The sequence below is a fragment of the Naegleria lovaniensis genome (assembly GCF_003324165.1).
Source record: "Naegleria lovaniensis strain ATCC 30569 chromosome Unknown tig015, whole genome shotgun sequence".
In the NCBI taxonomy this organism is placed as follows: domain Eukaryota; phylum Heterolobosea; class Eutetramitea; order Acrasida; family Naegleriidae; genus Naegleria; species Naegleria lovaniensis.
Genome location: NW_025407837.1, coordinates 349,558 through 367,260, shown reverse-complemented (window position 1 = coordinate 367,260; position 17,703 = coordinate 349,558). Strand labels below are relative to the sequence as shown.

The following is a 17,703-nucleotide window of genomic DNA, read 5'->3' as shown; positions in this document are numbered from 1 at the left end:
ATAATTCGCAGAAACAAAGGCTTAAAAAAGAAAAAATGCTCCACAAGCAAACACGAGCAGTCGGAAGACAACTCTCCTCCACAATCAAGAATATTGTATTGTTGGAGAGCAGCCATAACAACAAGAGAATTAAATCTATGTGTCCTCATTGTATGGGAAAATCATGTTGTTCTTGTAATAATGGAATGATTCGCTCCTTTTCAACAAATTTTAAAATTTCATCACAACAACAAGAGGCTTCATCATCAGAATCACAACAACCACAGCAACAGCAACAACAAAACTTTGATGTTAGATCATCGAACAGGGTTCAGGATATTTTAAATAGTGGACAATTCAGCGTTATTGTGCCTCCTATTTCCATTCCAGAAGGACTTGACATTAAAAACCTAACACCCGAACAGTTGGATGATATCAGAGAAAATCAACGTATTAAAAAGGCTATCTTCCACATCCCAGCAGAGGGTGAAAGAAAAGTACCCAAGGGAGAACTGTCTCCTGAGGAGAGAGAATACATTGAAGAAATGCAAAGAGAACAAGAAAAGCAAAAAAGTTTGTTGAAAGAAATGTTAGGAAAGGAAGGTGTAGACGAGAATTTGAAGAGCTCAATTCAAGCAATTTTCCAAGTTGAAAAGAAGTTGAAGCAGCAATCACAGCAACAAAGAACGCTCAAATTATTGAGAGAGGCCAAATTAAAGGGAATTGAGGATGTGAAATCTGTTCTTTCGGCAGCACAAGCTTCCTCACTTGAACCTAACAAAGAAGATGTTGTTGGATCTGAACAAAATACTCAAGGAGCTATTGTGGAGGGTACTCCTGTTAAAACCATTTTTGATCCAGGATACAACCTCGAAGATAGGTGGAGGAATATCAGGTCCAGATATACAGAAGAAGAATACAAGAGAAGCGCCACATTCAAGGAAATCTCCAGGTACATAGTTGCTCTTTGTGTTGCTTCATTTGTTTGCCTTGGTTTGGCATTCCCTGGTTTCAAGAAGTATATTCTAGGTATAGATCCAAAGAAGCAGGCCCTCAAGGAATAAGCATGTTCAACGATCAGACTCAATTTTTGAAAAGGGTTTTTCATGATTTGTGGTGTTAATAAGTTTCAGTTTCCTACTTGTGTATTTAATTAAATAATAGCATTGGCATTTATTTACACAGTGTCCTGCTTACTCATTAGATCTATCGACAAGCATTTCATGAACAGATTGATAGCCAGATTTAAGAGCCTCTCTGGTTGTGATAGAGATTGGATTCTTTCCTGCCTTTCTTCTGCAATTACTGCAATTGCAAATACCTCTGCAAATAGGGCACTTCCAATCAGGGTTTTTTACAACCTCACCCAATTCTTCGCCGTATCTATTTTTTAGGCAGCTTTCACAAAAAGAGCCTCTGTTGGTGGAAGAGCTCATTGGTGATGAATGGCAACTTTTACATGAGCTCTTTAGATCCATAGTCTTTTGCTTGCATTGATGGCACGTAGTTCCTTTGACACTGTCATAAACCTTTCCATTATTCGATGTCTTCTTAGTTGATTTTGATGATTTCTTTTCATGCTGGAAACCAAAACTTCATTCGCTTTTGATCACTCATAAAGAAACTTACCTTGGTTGATTTAAAATCTGAATTTTTTGTTCCAGATTTCTTTTTGGATTTTGTCTTCTTGTGACGCAGTTCTTCACTACTCTCACTCAAATATTCTGAATTAGTGTTTTTTTCTGAGTTGTTGTCTAGATCGTAATCTTCGTCTTCTGCAGCTGCATATTCGGCGTACGAAACAACCTTGTTAGATCTCTTCGCCCTCGAAGACACAGCTGATTTAGAGGTTGTGGAGTTTGATGCTTGGGCAGTAGATGATGATTTCTTGTGCGATACCGAGATGGATTCAGAAGAGGTTGAAATTGCTTCACCGTTTTGACTGTTTCTTTCTTCAAGAGAAGAACTATTGCTAAGTTTTCTCATCTTCTTTGGCTGTTGATAATTATGTACATTCTCGAAATTCGCAATCTTGTTCTGTGTTGTGGTTTCAACTGCAATTTGGTTTTCAGGCTCTTCGCTCATGAGAACAAACAATCCTCTCGATTGATCGCTTTCATTATTATCCCTTAATTCCGATGCCTGTCTGGGTGCTTGAAGATCACCACCACCATAACCGACCAACACATTTGAAACATTCATACTGGAATGATTTTCCAACGTGGAGGCCGCTCTCAATAATACGTCTGTATTCTGTGTTTGTTTTTTGTTGTTGTTGTTAAGGTGCAAGTGAGAATGCTGTTGGAGATGCTGCTGGAGTTGCTGCTGGAGTTGCTGCTGCTGTGGATGAATCACAGTTTTAGTGTTCAAGACAGTTGTGGGAGGCAGCGACGGTGAAGACGAGGTAGACGCCTTCAAATGTTCTGATGTTTCTTCTTCTTCCAGTGAGGATGCAGTCATGGAGGTCATTGAGGATGACGTTCGATGCAACTCCTTCATGGGTCCTTCGTCATGAGGATCCTTGTACAACACACTGCTCCATTTAAAACCTGGTTTCTGGTTATGAGGATGTGAATGAGAGGAACCTACTACTGCTGCTGCTGCTCCTGGTACGTTTGTCCAATCATGATGAGAATTTGTGTGTGAGGCAGAGGCAGAGGAATACGAATAATGTTTGAGGTCAGAGGAGAAGCAACCACTCATGGATTGACTCAAAGACCTTGGAATGTTTCCGTTTGTTGTGGCCACAGCGCTGTGGTTGGAGAGTGTCAAGTGTTTGTTTCCATGATGATGCTGACCATTATGGCAAGGATGATCAAGAGGGGTGTTCGGAATCATGTATTGAGGCTCTCTAAAATGTGTAAGGGTTTGAGGGGAATGAGTGTTGATGGATGAGTGTTGATTCAAACCACGTTGTGTATGGGGAGCAGAATGATTATTACTAGTAGGAGGAAGTGGAGGTGGAACATTAGAAGATTGTATCGAATGGTTGTTGTTGTTGTTGAGATCCCCATGAGAATTGGGATTAGTATCTACATACGAGGATGAATATATGGCCAATGTTGTTGGTGAGCATGCTGATGGTATCACAGACCTATGAATCACACTCGCAACACCAGCGGTTGTGGTAGCCACCACATGCGTGCCATGATCCATGAATGATCCTGTTGTTGCAGCATGAAGAGGCTTATTGGATTGGGAATCCAACAAGTTGAATTGGGCCATTGAGGATTTTTCGGTTTTTCCAAATTGGTAAGAATGTGGCTGAAATTGCTTAATCGTTGCGTTGGATAGTGTCTGTTGGTGGTGATGGTGGTCGTGGCCGAGTCGAGGAGAAGCATGAGGATGTGCATGCGAAGGATGATGTTCGTGAGAATGATGATAATACTCGCCATGCTTGCGACTCGAGGACCAGTGCTGTTGTTGTTTTCCTGCCAAATCGAGTTCTGCCATCGAGTGATGGTGGTGATGATTTTGGAGCGAATTGTAGTTGGGATGATGTTCCGCGCCGCCATGATGATGATGATGCAATCGTTTACCTAATGTGCCGCTTGGATGATGAGGTGAGTAATTGGTCCTATCATGACCATTGCGAGCCGATGGTTGCGATAATGGGTGATGATAAATGGTATGTGTCTGTGGCTGTGTCCGCGTGTGTCCTGTTTGATGCTGTTGTGAAATGAAATAATGATGGTTGTTATTGTCCGTGGAGGCATCTTTCTGTGGCGACTTTGACCATGAAGTGGGTTGTTGGTGCTCTTCTGAGAATTCGGCAGTAGAACAAGGTGTTGTTGTTTGCAGCGACGGCATGACCTTTGTGTTATTCCTATGTGTAACCATTGCAGAAGAAGCATGCTGTGAAGTAACACCACCACTACCTCCTTGCAGTAAAGTCGAGGAAAGGTGAAAATGGTTTGAATGATGGTCGCCAACACTGGCACTCGAATTTTTATGACCCATCTGAGATTCATGATGTTGACTCTTCATTGCCTCATACGCTGGTTGTTGTTGATGACCATCCTCCATCTTGAACTGTTTGTGTTGTAATGGTTCGTTCATTTTCGAAGAATTCGAATGGAGATTAGTGAAGGAATCGCTGCGATTACCATTATGACTCCTCGTATGAGATGAAAGGTTCTCGGGAGGAGTTGTTGGCTGTAATGGTTGCTGATGCTGATGCTGTTGTTGTGGTGGTGGGTGAGAAGGAAACATCTCTCAAAGATGAATGCAAAAAACGAGAAGTATTGGAGTCGAATCTTGTGCACACAAAGAATTCCTTTGGATCACACAATTCACACACGCCAATTATTGATGGATTTCCAGAAAAAGCGTTTCAATGAACGTAAAAGAGTGCTTCTCTCTCTGTTGCGAGTTCTTGCTCGAGAGGGCGGATTCAAAGATTTGGTTGAGTGCTGTGGTACTTTGATGCTCACACACTCAGTCTCTTTCTCGACAGTGGTGGTGGTTTTGGTTGTGGAGCGTGGTTGTGTTCGCTGTATTTGTTGCTTGTGTTTTTTTTCAAAACAAGACATCGAACCCTACTCATTGAACAAGCCAAAGAATATAAATGGTAGGAAGAAAATTAAGGGACAAAAGACGGTTGTGGCGAGACGAGGACGCAGAAGCCACCACCACACGAACGATTCAATCAATCGTGGACTGACACGCTTTGTTCTGTCTCATCTCAACACTCGGCACGGAAGGAAGTAATTTTTAGAAGTGAAAAGGATTGTTGTCGTTTTTGAATTTCAGATCATGGTTTCATTGCTATCAAACTCACAATTTTGTAAGAGTAGAAGCAGCTGATAGATGGGAGGTACGTGTAAAGCATGAATCTACACAACTTCCAAATCATGATTTGGATTTTGATCTGTTCTCAAAGCCTGGCGGTAACTGATCACTGAAAGCTCATGTAAGATGGGCAACCAACAATCACAAATCCATTCGATATCGAATTTGTCTTTACAGATATCTGCTTTTGAGGCAATATCCTTTTAAGTATCAAAAAATTTGGAAATCAAAACTGTATAGTATTTGAGTAATGAGCTTATCATCATCGTTCTCGAGTCAACAGGATGGCGATTCTTCTACGAGCAGTTCTGCTCATTCGCCATCACCCACTATTCAACCTCCGAAATTGTTTTCCATTCCTTCTCCTTCTTCCATCAAGAAACCGATGGACAACAACACTCGATCAAGTTCATCAGAACTGATCCTTGAAACCCAAGTGTTGAAAAAGAATGACCAAATCCTGTGTGATCCAGTAGGAGCTTATGGGCAACCACCTCTTTCTGATAGTTCCGAGGCCATGAACAACAAATATACAACGACAAGGACCACTTCTGATAAAAAGTGTTCCGACGTGGCAATACTAGAGCCCTCTCCGAATCCATTGAACGTAAACTCTTGGAACGCAAGTTCAAGGGTTGCAAAACCACTGGATAAGGACTCTCTCGATGAGAGAAGAAAGACGCTTCAAAAAGAGTTGTCCTCTCTACCACCACAGGACTTGCTCGCGTCTGCACTGTATCATTTAGAGCATCCACCTCAAGTGTTTGTCAAAGGAACAGACCTGTTTGAGAGAATGGACACTGAGCAGGGACAATTAACCTTTGGCTCTTCTCTGGAATCTGTAATTTCGAATGTCTATACAGAGAGAGCAACTAGTTCCAAATGTATTGCACAATCCATTATTGAAAGTAGCAGCTTGATTTACGAGAGTCATCAAGCCTCCTTAATCGCCAATTTAAGGACTCTTTTAGATACAGATCGAATAGAATCAGATGATGAGGAATGTATGGACCATGAAGTGAAACAAGTCATTCAAGATATTGAATCAGCTTGTCTTTGTTGTCCCTCACTTCTGCCAAATATCATCCCTCATAATGAAACAACACAAATTCTCAACTTCAAGGATGAAGGATTTCTCTTCCGCATAGTTGAAGAAATCATTTCTACTGGGTCTTCTATTTCATTAAGTGAAGCAACGTGTCGTGTTCGCTTTTTACAAACTCTCCAAGAGAAACTACGTATTGAATATCAGTGTTATAGCTCTCATCCTCGGTGTGTAGACCGTAAAGTTATCAGAGACGCAGTTTTGGCGTTGACCATTGTTTTCTCTTCCATTAATATCTCTCGTGAACTCGTCTCCTTCGGTATTTTGGATTTGTTGGTCGAATTTTTACGTTTTGAAAAAAGAGATGAAGAATACTTGAAATTTGTCGGATTTATCTTACAATTTATGAACGATGTAGTGGAGAGGGTAGACCAATCGAGACATTTACTTCATTGGATCCTTCATGGAAAAGGAATACTTGTCCTTATCCAAAAATTACGATGTGCTCTAGAATACGTCGAACAATCCAATGTAATTCTTTTAAACAAAGACCAGCAAGAAACAGATCACTCATTGATTGCACAATATGACTCTTTTATTGCCAAGAAAATTATCAAAATGCTGATGACATTATCATCTTGTGGAAGATTGCAAATATATTGTTCACAAGCTTTGGAACAAGGTCATTATTGCTCTGAAGTGAAAATGCTTCCAAAACTATTGATCAAAAGTATATCGCTCTTCGATTCTTTGAAATTAATCTTACTGAAGTTACTTGCAAACTTGACAGATATCCCAAGATTAAGCAATGTTATTTTGGAGGAGTTATCGTTCATACCAATATTATTAAGAAATATGAAAGATAATAGAAGTTTCATGACCTGTTTTTATATTTTTCTTCAGATATGCCAACATCCTTCAATTGTAAGTGTCTTATGATTGAATGAATATCGTAAATGACATAATTCTCAACAAGGAGAGTTCACATATCAATTATCTGCTATGGAGTCTAATTTTAATGATGTGCAGCGACGAGTTATTGGAACATCTAATGAGCTTTGCAATGGAAATCAATAGAGTACTCCAAAAGTAAGTTTTCTATTCACAAAACAGCATATTAGCTCAATGGTTCCTAACAGACAATCTGAGCCAGAGACTGCTTTACCTCTGACAAGAAATTTTGTGCAAATTTTTTCTAGCACTTTTTCAGAAATTATGAACGAGTTTCCAGAGCCAATGGTCTTCCTTTCCTTTGTCACAAACCCAAATGATGAAAATTGTTGCCTTGCCTTTATTGAAATGTTAAGCGCTGAAGCCAACATTGCTGTTATTGAAAGTCTTAAATATGATTTAACAAACAAGATTGATCGAGTTCTTTTGGAGGAAGAGTCCAAATACAGTGATTGTAAATGACATTACTCGGAATTAGTTGGAAATCGATCATTCTCAGACACGACAATAGTTGCCTGACCAATAATACCAGCACTCTGTAAAGTAATCTTCTCATTGTTTGGAATATCAATCTTTGGAAATGTCGTAGACAAAGATAGCTCCTTACTGGTCGAATACGGTAAAGGTTTCCAGACACCTGTCTCATCAAGGCATTCTACATATTGATATAATGCAAGACATGAAGCGCTGACAGGAAACTTTTGACTGCATGAGCTTGAATCAGGGAATTTGAATTTTACCAGCACAGTTTTATCTGTGGTGCTGCTTGATAAAAGTTTCTGTACAGCTTCCTTCTTTGTTTGTCTGTCCTTGAGTGTTTGCTTGATTACATCTTGCTTGAACTTTTCATGCTTTTGAATTCTATTCTCACGCTCCTTTTCTTGCATCTGAGCGAGCTCTTGAGGATCATCCAAGTCAATTGCAGGAACAAAATCAATTTCAACCTCCAAAAAACCTCCATTAGATAAAACGCTAACAGCTGGTTGCGGTTGAGTTTCAATGATTTCTATCATATGCACATTGTTATCGTCGTCATAGACTTGCAAAGACTGCCCTTCAGTGACACAACTATATTTCGAAAGAGTTGATTCCAAAACTTCCTTATAATTAATGATATTGTAGAAGTCCTTGCTGTGTGGCTGAATTTTGAGACTAGAAGCTGGAGGAAGTGAGACACATCTCACAGACACTTTAGAGCCTTCGGTGATGAATAATGAGTTGAACATCCACTCTGGAACGATAATTTGTCCAGTGGGAGCCGAAAATTCTAATATCGGAGTTAAAATGGTTAAAACTTTGGAAATTCTTGATTTCACTTACCATTAACGCCACAATAAATCTTTTGACTGTGTCTGGTCTCTATTTCAAAAATTAATGGAAGCTCAACATTTGGGTCCTCAAAAATTTTGGCAGCTGCTTCGCTTGGCAAAAGTACCTTATTTCCTTTTTCCAGGGCTTTCAAGTTGACAGAGACGTCAAAGCACCGTTTACTGAAAGCAGAAGAAAAGATAAAATATTTCTCTTTGAACTTGTTGCTGGATGGAATTGAAAGAACTCTCATCTGTCTAACGTAGCTGTTCAATGCATTTTTAACATCATAATGCTTAAATGTTCTAAGATCTACTTTTGCATCATTGTCAATGAGAATGTTTTTCACCTTTGAAATAATAGATTCAATGGTCAAGAACTTGTTTTCGTTCCAGTTTGACTTGGTCATAAACTCTGGACAAATAGTGCCGTCGAATCGCACTAATCCTGTTAAATATTGAATGCGAGGAGACACCACTCGCAAATGAGGAGGTTCATCAGGATAATTTCCAAATCTAATTTCTAAAACAACCTCGTCAGATCCAAATTGATATTTTTCTTTAAATCTCGCCAATCCAGAAGCAATCGATGAAGTAGTAGGAAAGTTGAAAAGTGAGACAGTCCAAACATAAATGTTGCCATCAACCAAATCAACTCTCCACCCATTTCTACCATTGACAGGATTGATTAATTTCAATTCAGATAAAATACGTTTTCTGGCGGTAAGGGAGTACTCAATGTATTGTGATGCCAAAGCACCCCAAGCATTTCTAAACATTTCAAAATCTTCGTCTTGGCTAACATTTTGAAGTTTTTCAATGAGTTCACTCTATTATAATTATAAATACAGATACACTATGATAAGCTCAGCATGGAATATAACTTACCAAATCTTTTTCGAGATGCATGTCAAAAATGCTCTTTTGTTCTCCAATGTGAACTTTTTGTGGGGTTGGAGTTTGAATAATGTCATCATCGTCATCATCTTCAATGTCATCCTCAACACTGGAGGATTGGTTCAATTCTTGTAATTTCTTGCCAAATATATCGTCTGTGGCGTTTAAAACTCCAGGAGTTAGTGTTTCAAATGATTTGGTTACAAATATTTCTACAATTTTTGAAAGTAATACACTGATTGCGATACTTGGTGATCCCATGCTTGCGTGGTCCCTTTGAATGAATCTATTTGCTTTTGCAACCACCTTCTCCAGCACAGGATCGTCAGAAGTCACCATCAATCCCTCTCCTAAATAATTTAATTAATCAGATATTATTAGTGATTCATCAAGAGAAATTTCAATTTTAAATCAACAAGACGATAATTGATCCACCAACATTAATTACACATTGAACTTTCCGAAATAAATTGATCACGACTTACCCTCCAATGGCTTGTACGATTCAGGATAAATTATGGTAAATATCGAATCATTAAGATCAAACATGATCATTTTGTCCTGAGTATTCAACTCGATCAAATTTAGATTCACCATTACTTTCATGAGTTCTGATCGTGGTACCTTCAGCAGCGAAGTGAGATGGCTTCTCTCAACAGCGCTTCTTGTAGCATTTGTCTTGAGAGATTTGAAAGAATTAAACCACAAAATCACCTCCTCCTTGATGGTCTTATCAAGATCGCTTTCATTCTCCGAGACTACAATGGAAGAAGGGTCTACAAAGTTTTGTTGCTGTTGGCCCTTGAGAAGAGATGAAGACATTTTTTCGTGTTTGATGATGAACTCATTACAACACAAGACAACAATCTTTGGTTTTTCAATGCAACCTATGGTCCCAAGAATCTCTCAACTCTTAAAGCAAATGGGTGTTGTGTTTCAATTTTATTCCGAGAAGTGTTGATCAACACAAAGCTAACGAAGAATAATGAGTTGAATATTCTTCGTTGTGGGGTAACGTACGCAGCACGCATTCAAATTTTTCCAAATTTAAACAAAAAAAATGACCCATGATGTAAACGGCGTCGGTGCCTCAGAGCCAACACCTCAGGAAACACCAACAGCATCATCGGCTTCTACAACAACAAATGCTTCATCATCAACTTCAACAACAAACCAGGATGAAGTAACTACCTCAGGACTTTGTCCTCCTAGAAAGCAACAGGATCAGTCTGATCAAAGACTTCCTGTGACTGTGCTATCGGGCTTTTTAGGAGCAGGTAAAACCACTCTTTTGAAATATGTATTGAACAATCAGGAAGGCTATAAGGTTGCTGTCATTGTGAATGACATGAGTGAGATTAACATTGATGCAAAACTTGTTCATATCAACCATTTGAAGGTATGTATTGCGTTTATAGTTTTTGAATCATCATCACATGATTCTTTAAAAGAATGATACAAAGGAGCAAAAACTCATAGAAATGGCAAACGGGTGTATTTGTTGTACGCTCAGGGAGGACTTGGTAAGTAGTTTCAGTACGCGTTTTTTATGGTTTGACATTTTTAGCTGCAAGAAATTGCTAAATTAGCTAACGAGAAAAAGTTTGATTACTTGATTATAGAATCGAGGTACGTAACACAAGTAGTGTGCATTCCAACAATAACCGATTTTATAGTGGTATAAGTGAGCCTTTACCCGTTGCTGAGACATTTACATTTTCTGTTGATGATTTCCTCAATTACGTCCAACAAACTAAACTGAAGGAGGAAAAGGGATCTAATCAAAGCGAAACTACTCCTATCAAAAACGTTACCCTTAAAAATCTTGCCCGTCTTGATACCATGGTCACAGTCGTCGACTCTTATAACTGGCTTTTAGACTACACCAGCGGCAAAACATTGAAAGACAAAAATCTTCAAAATGATTCGGATGATGACAGACAAGTCGTTGATTTGCTAGTAGACCAAATTGAATTTGCAAACGTTATTATTCTCAACAAAATTGACTTGGTAACAGCTGACGAGTTGGGATTGTTGGAACAAACGATTCGTCACTTGAATCCAAAAGCCAAACTCATCAAGACAAAATTCGGAAAAGTTCCACTTGATTGCATTTTTCATACCAACATGTTTGATTTCAATGAAGCTCAACAGTCAGCTGGTTGGCTACAAGAATTGCAAGGAAATCATGTTCCAGAGAGTGTACAATACGGAATTACTAGTTTTGCATATCGAAGAAGAAGACCATTCCATCCAAAACGTCTTTCTGACCAATTTATTCACAGTATGTATTCTTTTTGTTGTTATTGTTTCTTCAATTACTTACTTGTTCTAATAGATGAGGAAGCTCTTGACGGCGTTTTAAGAAGCAAGGGATTCTTTTGGCTTTGCACTAAGATGGATATTTATGGTCTTTGGTCCCAAGCAGGTGATACTCTAAGAATTGAAACTGGAGGTAGATTCTGGGCTAGCATACCTAAAGAAGATTGGCCAAAAGATGACAACAGTCTTGCAAAGATTTGGGACGAGAAATGGGGAGATCGAAGACAAGAGCTTGTTTTCATTGGAATGGACATTTCAGAGAAGGATATTTCTGCGAAACTGGATTCATGCTTACTCACAGACGAAGAGATGGCCATGGATGATAAATGGAAGGACTTTGAAGATCCAATTGAATTGGATGAAGAAGAAGAGGCTTCTCATACCCATACTCATGGTGATGCTTGTGCACATGATGCATCTGATAATCACGACCATCATGACGACACATCTGAAAAACACACCATTATTTTCAAGAATAAGAGGAAAATGCACGCTACAACCGAAGAAAATGGCCATAAAGATACAGCACCAGAAGATGACACAGATAAAAAGCGAAAGCTTGACCAAGCGTTAGAAAATGAATCGCCATCTACGGAAGCTAAGAAAGTGAAAAAAGACTAGCCTAATAAAGCATTTATCATCAATTCATGGATGGAGTCTAAGCGTCCGATGTGAAAAAGGTGGTTCTCTCTTGCTAGACTTAACGGGCGCACAACCACTCAAGTTCAGATTTGGAACAAATCTGAAAAGGGAGGTCCCATCTTGGGCTTCATTAAAAAACAATGCCACCCACACCAAAGAAGAAGCCTACCTTAGATGAAATATCACAACGCTTTTATCTCCCTCTTCAAAAAGCTGCGGATGACATGGGTAAGTAATGCTTTAATGAATTCAACCAATGTTCAAACAAACCCTTAAAGGTATTTGCCAAACTTTACTGAAGAAGTTTTGCAGGCAATACGGCATTTCAAGATGGCCTTACCGTAGAATACGTTCCATTCTGCTAAAGGAGAACGATACAATCGATGAAGAAACTTTTAAGCTTAGAGTAGCAGAATTCATCAGAAATAATTCAGATATTATTTATTCATCGGAGAAGGAGATAGAGACCTCTGACTTTTCATTGGCATCCATTCAAAACCATCAGGAACCTTCATCAAACATTGCCCATCCATTGAACACAGAGTATATTTCATTTCCAACTTCTCACACCAACATTAACTTGTCCGTACAACAACCTTTTCCCTTACATACCGATTCCTCAGCAATGAATTGGACGAGCACATCTTCACCTCCGCCCAATATACAGCATCATGTGCAGCCAGTAGAGCAGCCACAAATGAAGATTTGTTGTTCGCCACTACGTGCCTCCACCTCAACTACTCAGTTTTCTAATGTTGCTGGAGACATTTTCTCGGCATTTTCTGGAAGCAATTCTCAGAATTATTTCAACTCAGATCATGCCCTTCATTCATCATCAAATCTAACACTAGCAAGACCCAAGTTGATGAAAGCAAATAGTCATAATTCAATTTCATTTTCTAATCATCAGGATCAACAAAGCATGCATTCTCGACCTCTTATTGGTTTTTCTATGGAAAACCCCTCTTGTCAACTACACCAAATACCCATTCCCCCTCAAAATCAACCTGTATATTCTCAAGTGAGTAGCAATAGTATCAGCACATGTAGTAGCAGTAGCAGTTTGAGTGATCTTTCAACCTCTTTTTCGAACGTGGAGGTCGATCAAGAGAGTGCATTGTTGAGAAGAACCTCACAAAATGCAACCAAGCCTCCACCCCTTAAAAAAAGTTCCTCTCTCACTGCAGTCATGCAACCAAAAAGAATTCAAAAGAAGAAAGAAAGCTCAGCCATTAGCACATGTGCAGGAAACGTTCAAAATCTGGTTCAAAATGTCACCACCAGCTTAACAACAAATGCGTCCACGTTCCTGACTTCATCTACGCAATTTACTAATTGTAATGAGCAATCAGGTCTGCACCATCAGCCTCACGTTGAGAACTTTCCTTCCTCTACATCTCTGCACATTGCAAGGCCAGTGTTTGTAAAGTCAAAATCTCAAGGCCATCTTGCAATTCAACCCAAGCTTCTACCAAGTCTGAATGAGTTGTTTGGAGAGAAATTTGTTGAGGAGACCAAACCTCATTCTAATCTATCCACAACTTACATACACCCTTGTCATGAACGTTAATTTTATATGTGGAATCTTTAAGGGTGATGAAACTTACTATGTATCTTTATCGAATAAAATAGTTGCATCTCACCAATTCACACCAATCGGCGAAAGCAGAGAGATAAAACAGCAACACTAATCATACCAGAAAATTTGAATATCATGTTTAATGGCATGTATATGTACAAGTGTAACGTAGAGAAAATGATAATGCTGCCACAGCTACTGTTACTTATCAAAATTGGCAAAGATAAAGAGATTTGTGATAAAAGTATTATCCACAACATCCTCCATTTTTCTTTGGCTGTGGTTCGTCAGGGAACTCAGTGATACCTGTACCAGTATTGAAAGGTGTATCTTCTTCCTTTCCTAGAGCGTTTCTTGCAATGGTTTCTGAATAATATATTATCCGAAAAATAGTTGCGTTGATATTCGTCGCACAGTTTTGAAAGACAAGGTCAAAAATTACAGAGCTCAACTAATCAACACTTACGGAAAGCTTGTTCCACATTTGTACCATCCTTTGCTGAGCATTCAAAGTAAGGGATGTTACCCTTGGCTTTACACCAAGCAAGAGCTCTCTTTTGTGGAACGACACGTTGTGGTTCCAGGTCAATCTTGTTAGCAATAACGACAAATGGGAAGTTATCTGGATCTGGTGGACCAGCTTGTATTAAAAATTCATCTCTCCATGAGTTGATGTTCTCAAATGTCTTTGCAACAGTGGCATCAAAAACGAGCACACATGAATCTGCTCCTCTGTAGAAAGCTACTCCCAAAGATTGAAAACGTTCTTGACCAGCAGTATCCTATTTATCATAGTCATTTTGGTATTCGAATAACACATTTGAATGCATAAATTGCGATATTTCACATCACAACCAATACCGTTGACATCGGAAATTGAGAAGAGTTACATATATTCAAAAACCGTCATCACAAGAGCAGTAGACGTCCGAAGATTGGAAAATCGTTGCCTCAGTGAATGAATGTGCACAACTACTAAACCTACCCAAATTTGCATAGTAACAAGGCGATCATCTACCATCACTTCCTTGGTAAGAAAATCTGCACCAATGGTGGCCTTGTATTGATTACTACAGTAATTTCATCGTCAACAAATAACAATCACGAAATAATAATAAAAACAATAAATTATTGCGATGATGATTAAAAAAATGTTTAGTCCAACCAATATTCAAACAATTAAAAACATACCTAAATTTCTTGTTTACATATTGGTTCATAAGACTGGTTTTACCAACACCAGAATCACCAAGGATAATCACCTTCAACAGCACCTTTTTTCTTGAACTCATTTCAACGGCTATTCCAAACAAGAACCGAGGCTTCTAATCTTGAGAATTTTTTTCGGAGAATGAGACCTCCCTGGTAATCTCTGCTTTCACAACTTTTGCAGATGGTTGGGTACAAAGTCACAACAGTGTAATGAAAGTTATAGTCATAATAATTCTACACGTTGCTTTTAACATCAAATCATTTCAATAAATCATCTATTGGAGCCTTTTCAGAATCCCTTTGTAATCATTCTGATGAGAGAGTCTCGCATTCAAAAAAATCAACAATATCCCGATGCTGTTTCATTAGCACTTTAAAAACCAATTTATTGAAATTATTCCAAGACATTCCGTCCCGAGAAATGTCTACCAACAACAACAGCCTTCAAGTTTCCTTGCTACATGACTCTGATGATGAAAGCGCAAATTTAAATAACAATAATAGACACAGTATCAATAGCATTCAAGATGATAATTTGCCATCAAACACTCGTGTAATTGTAGAGACTCCAACATTCTTCACACGTTCCTATCGATTTTTGAAGCAAACCGTTCTTCCTCAAGATATTGGAGAAGATGATGCTATCCAACTATCACTGATTCAAAAGTTTTTGAAGTACCGAGTCTTTCCAACTAAAATGATTATTGACATTCTTCAAGTGATTTTAGTAATGTTATTTGTTGCTTTCTATGTTTCCGAGTTCAAGAATTACAAAACGGATATTTCAACCTCATTCGCAAATTTCTTCATGCCAGCGTAAGTCTGCCTTTATTTAAAGAAAAATTTCAATTTCGATGAACGGTCATTTCAGTGGATTTGAAGGAATTAAGGAAAATGACGATGGTATGTGATATGATACTCATTCAAGTTATTTCATTTAATTTTCCTTAGGTTTTTATACAAGTTATATTTACAATGTTGATGATTTACAAAAGAGCATCCAATCGATCGTGTTGAAATACTATTCCATTCAAGATAATTCTGTGAGCGTGGTTATTCCCACAGGGCAAGATATTGTTAAATTGCATGTACAAATGCTCAAGGAAAACCCCCGTCAACTCTTGTCCAATGAAACAGTGTACGACTCAGACCCTTCCATAGTAGACTGGAGATTTATAGCAAGGAGTGACATTTCTTCAGTTCTTTTTTCTGACTCTGTTTCAGTTTATGAAAATTTAACACAGGATGATCCATTAGGAACGTTGTTTAATGTAACAGGAGACGAGTTGAAATATGTTGTGGATAGAATCCAGTATATAGAACTATTTTTCAAGATAATTACTCTTGATACAAGCTTGCCAGGTTATCCAAGTTGTTACAAATGGACTGTTCAGTTCTTTTACAAATTTATTGGAGGTGGGAGAGTAGATTTGCAATTGAACAGAAATTATGGTAAGTATATTTTATGAGAAGCAATACTCACATTTAAAATCAATTTTTAAACTTTTCTATTTTCCTTTCTGACATTGTAGAAAATTGTGTTGCAAATGATTCTGATTTTTACACTTCAATTTTTAAGCGACCCAGAGGCTATGTGGGCCTCTTTCTATGCTTGGTATCTGCTCTTTCCTTGGGGTTCTATTCCAAATCTTTAATAACCAGAGTACGAGTGTTCTACGTAAGTATATAGCTCTCGATAAAAAGCATATTCAATAGCAAAAATAGAAACGTAGAAAAACGAACAAGATGCTTAGATTTGCGACGTTATTGTCTGAATATTTGGGATTTTCTCTTTTCGTAGCGTTTCTCAAGGACACCCTACTAATTCTTGGCTTTCTTGCCATGATCATCAAAACAGTCACAAATGAAACGATGGACGTTTTTTCCCAGACATGTCTTGGAGTTGGATCATTCTGTTCACTTATTAACTTGACCAAGTATTTTAACTATCAAGCCAAGTTCTATTTAGGTTAGTAGAATTTTGATAATAATTGAATCTAACTCCTTTAAAAGTCGCAAGAGCCTTTACCAAATCAATTCCAACTGTTCTGAGATATGTTGGAAGTATTTCTCCAATATTTGCAGGCTTTGTTTGTTGTGGCGTTATGTGGTTCGGTTTTTACTCTAATTGTAAGTTCACAATCCAGTAATTTAGCATCACAAGATTGAAACGACATTGTTAAACTAATAGACTTTAAAGATGTTGATGGAACCATGGTCACATTATATAGTGCAATGCATGGTGACAATTTGAGAATTGTTTTCGAAAAGATATTTGCATTTAGTTTATTCCACAAAGTGCTAGGAAGAATGTACACCTTAATTTTCGTAAGTATTCATCTTTTCTTCGTTCATTATCATTAACCTTTCACAATGGTATAGTTATTATTATTTAGTAAGTATAATCTCAGAGATGTTCAATTTAATCATGCTGCTACTTGTTGTAGTTTGCGCTATTGTAAATATTTTCTTATCTATTGTACAGGAATCGTATTCAAATGTGTTAATGAAAATTACAGAAGCAGGAGGTGAAAATGAAGCAGTGACAATTATCAAACAAAAGGAAGCAAAATTGGATAATCTCACAAGCCAGACCTATCTCAATCTCAAGAACATGTCTGACAAATCAGAAAAAGGACAGAGCGGCGATGACGATGATGATGACGAAGCAGACAATGATAGCAATTTATTGCCTGTCAACCTTCTTTTCTCTCCTCGGCCAGCAACTTCAACCGTGTCCTCAGATGACAAGGGCGAAACGCTATTTATCAACTCTCTCAAAAAAGCAATCTATGTCAAGCTCGAGCATGAATATTTGGGTCACATTCCCACCAAACAATTGGACAACTTGAAAGATCTTATCAATCAATCCAACGTCTTGATTTCTAAGTTTGCAAAATAGACGTGTTATTCGTATTTCTTTCCCCGCCACTGAATACAATTTTTGAAAATATACTTACAATGACTGTCATGTTCTG

The 17,703-nt window shown here is 38.2% G+C and overlaps 8 protein-coding genes across 8 annotated transcripts; 5 read left to right on the top strand and 3 right to left on the bottom strand.

The window, feature by feature from the left end:
* Positions 1–35: 35 nt before the first annotated feature.
* Positions 36–1,043, top strand: C9374_002361 (uncharacterized protein; the record flags this gene model as incomplete). Its single annotated transcript, XM_044691771.1, has 1 exon — positions 36–1,043. One exon carries the CDS (start codon positions 36–38, stop codon positions 1,041–1,043), a length of 1,008 nt encoding a protein of 335 aa, XP_044550609.1.
* A 129-nt stretch (positions 1,044–1,172) lies between these two features.
* Positions 1,173–4,191, bottom strand: C9374_002360 (uncharacterized protein; the record flags this gene model as incomplete). Its single annotated transcript, XM_044691770.1, has 2 exons — positions 1,173–1,559; positions 1,609–4,191. The coding sequence occupies 2 exons, from the start codon at positions 4,189–4,191 to the stop codon at positions 1,173–1,175; spliced, it is 2,970 nt and encodes a 989-aa protein (XP_044550608.1).
* Positions 4,192–5,020: 829 nt separating this feature from the next.
* Positions 5,021–7,228, top strand: C9374_002359 (uncharacterized protein; the record flags this gene model as incomplete). Its single annotated transcript, XM_044691768.1, has 3 exons — positions 5,021–6,739; positions 6,792–6,904; positions 6,955–7,228. 3 exons carry the CDS (start codon positions 5,021–5,023, stop codon positions 7,226–7,228), a joined length of 2,106 nt encoding a protein of 701 aa, XP_044550607.1.
* A 2-nt stretch (positions 7,229–7,230) lies between these two features.
* C9374_002358 (uncharacterized protein) lies at positions 7,231–9,792 on the bottom strand (the record flags this gene model as incomplete). The annotated part of the gene is made up of 4 exons (XM_044691767.1): positions 7,231–8,033; positions 8,087–8,903; positions 8,962–9,320; positions 9,456–9,792. 4 exons carry the CDS (start codon positions 9,790–9,792, stop codon positions 7,231–7,233), a joined length of 2,316 nt encoding a protein of 771 aa, XP_044550606.1.
* Positions 9,793–10,030: 238 nt separating this feature from the next.
* Positions 10,031–11,913, top strand: C9374_002357 (uncharacterized protein; the record flags this gene model as incomplete). The annotated part of the gene is made up of 5 exons (XM_044691766.1): positions 10,031–10,369; positions 10,422–10,493; positions 10,538–10,599; positions 10,647–11,254; positions 11,309–11,913. 5 exons carry the CDS (start codon positions 10,031–10,033, stop codon positions 11,911–11,913), a joined length of 1,686 nt encoding a protein of 561 aa, XP_044550605.1.
* Positions 11,914–12,074: 161 nt separating this feature from the next.
* Positions 12,075–13,504, top strand: C9374_002356 (uncharacterized protein; the record flags this gene model as incomplete). The annotated part of the gene is made up of 2 exons (XM_044691765.1): positions 12,075–12,162; positions 12,213–13,504. The coding sequence occupies 2 exons, from the start codon at positions 12,075–12,077 to the stop codon at positions 13,502–13,504; spliced, it is 1,380 nt and encodes a 459-aa protein (XP_044550604.1).
* A 256-nt stretch (positions 13,505–13,760) lies between these two features.
* Positions 13,761–14,805, bottom strand: C9374_002355 (uncharacterized protein; the record flags this gene model as incomplete). Its single annotated transcript, XM_044691764.1, has 4 exons — positions 13,761–13,879; positions 13,980–14,295; positions 14,499–14,583; positions 14,705–14,805. 4 exons carry the CDS (start codon positions 14,803–14,805, stop codon positions 13,761–13,763), a joined length of 621 nt encoding a protein of 206 aa, XP_044550603.1.
* Positions 14,806–15,146: 341 nt separating this feature from the next.
* Positions 15,147–17,627, top strand: C9374_002354 (uncharacterized protein; the record flags this gene model as incomplete). The annotated part of the gene is made up of 9 exons (XM_044691763.1): positions 15,147–15,541; positions 15,597–15,628; positions 15,677–16,177; positions 16,258–16,403; positions 16,451–16,694; positions 16,739–16,855; positions 16,917–17,053; positions 17,108–17,120; positions 17,173–17,627. The coding sequence occupies 9 exons, from the start codon at positions 15,147–15,149 to the stop codon at positions 17,625–17,627; spliced, it is 2,040 nt and encodes a 679-aa protein (XP_044550602.1).
* Positions 17,628–17,703: the final 76 nt, after the last annotated feature.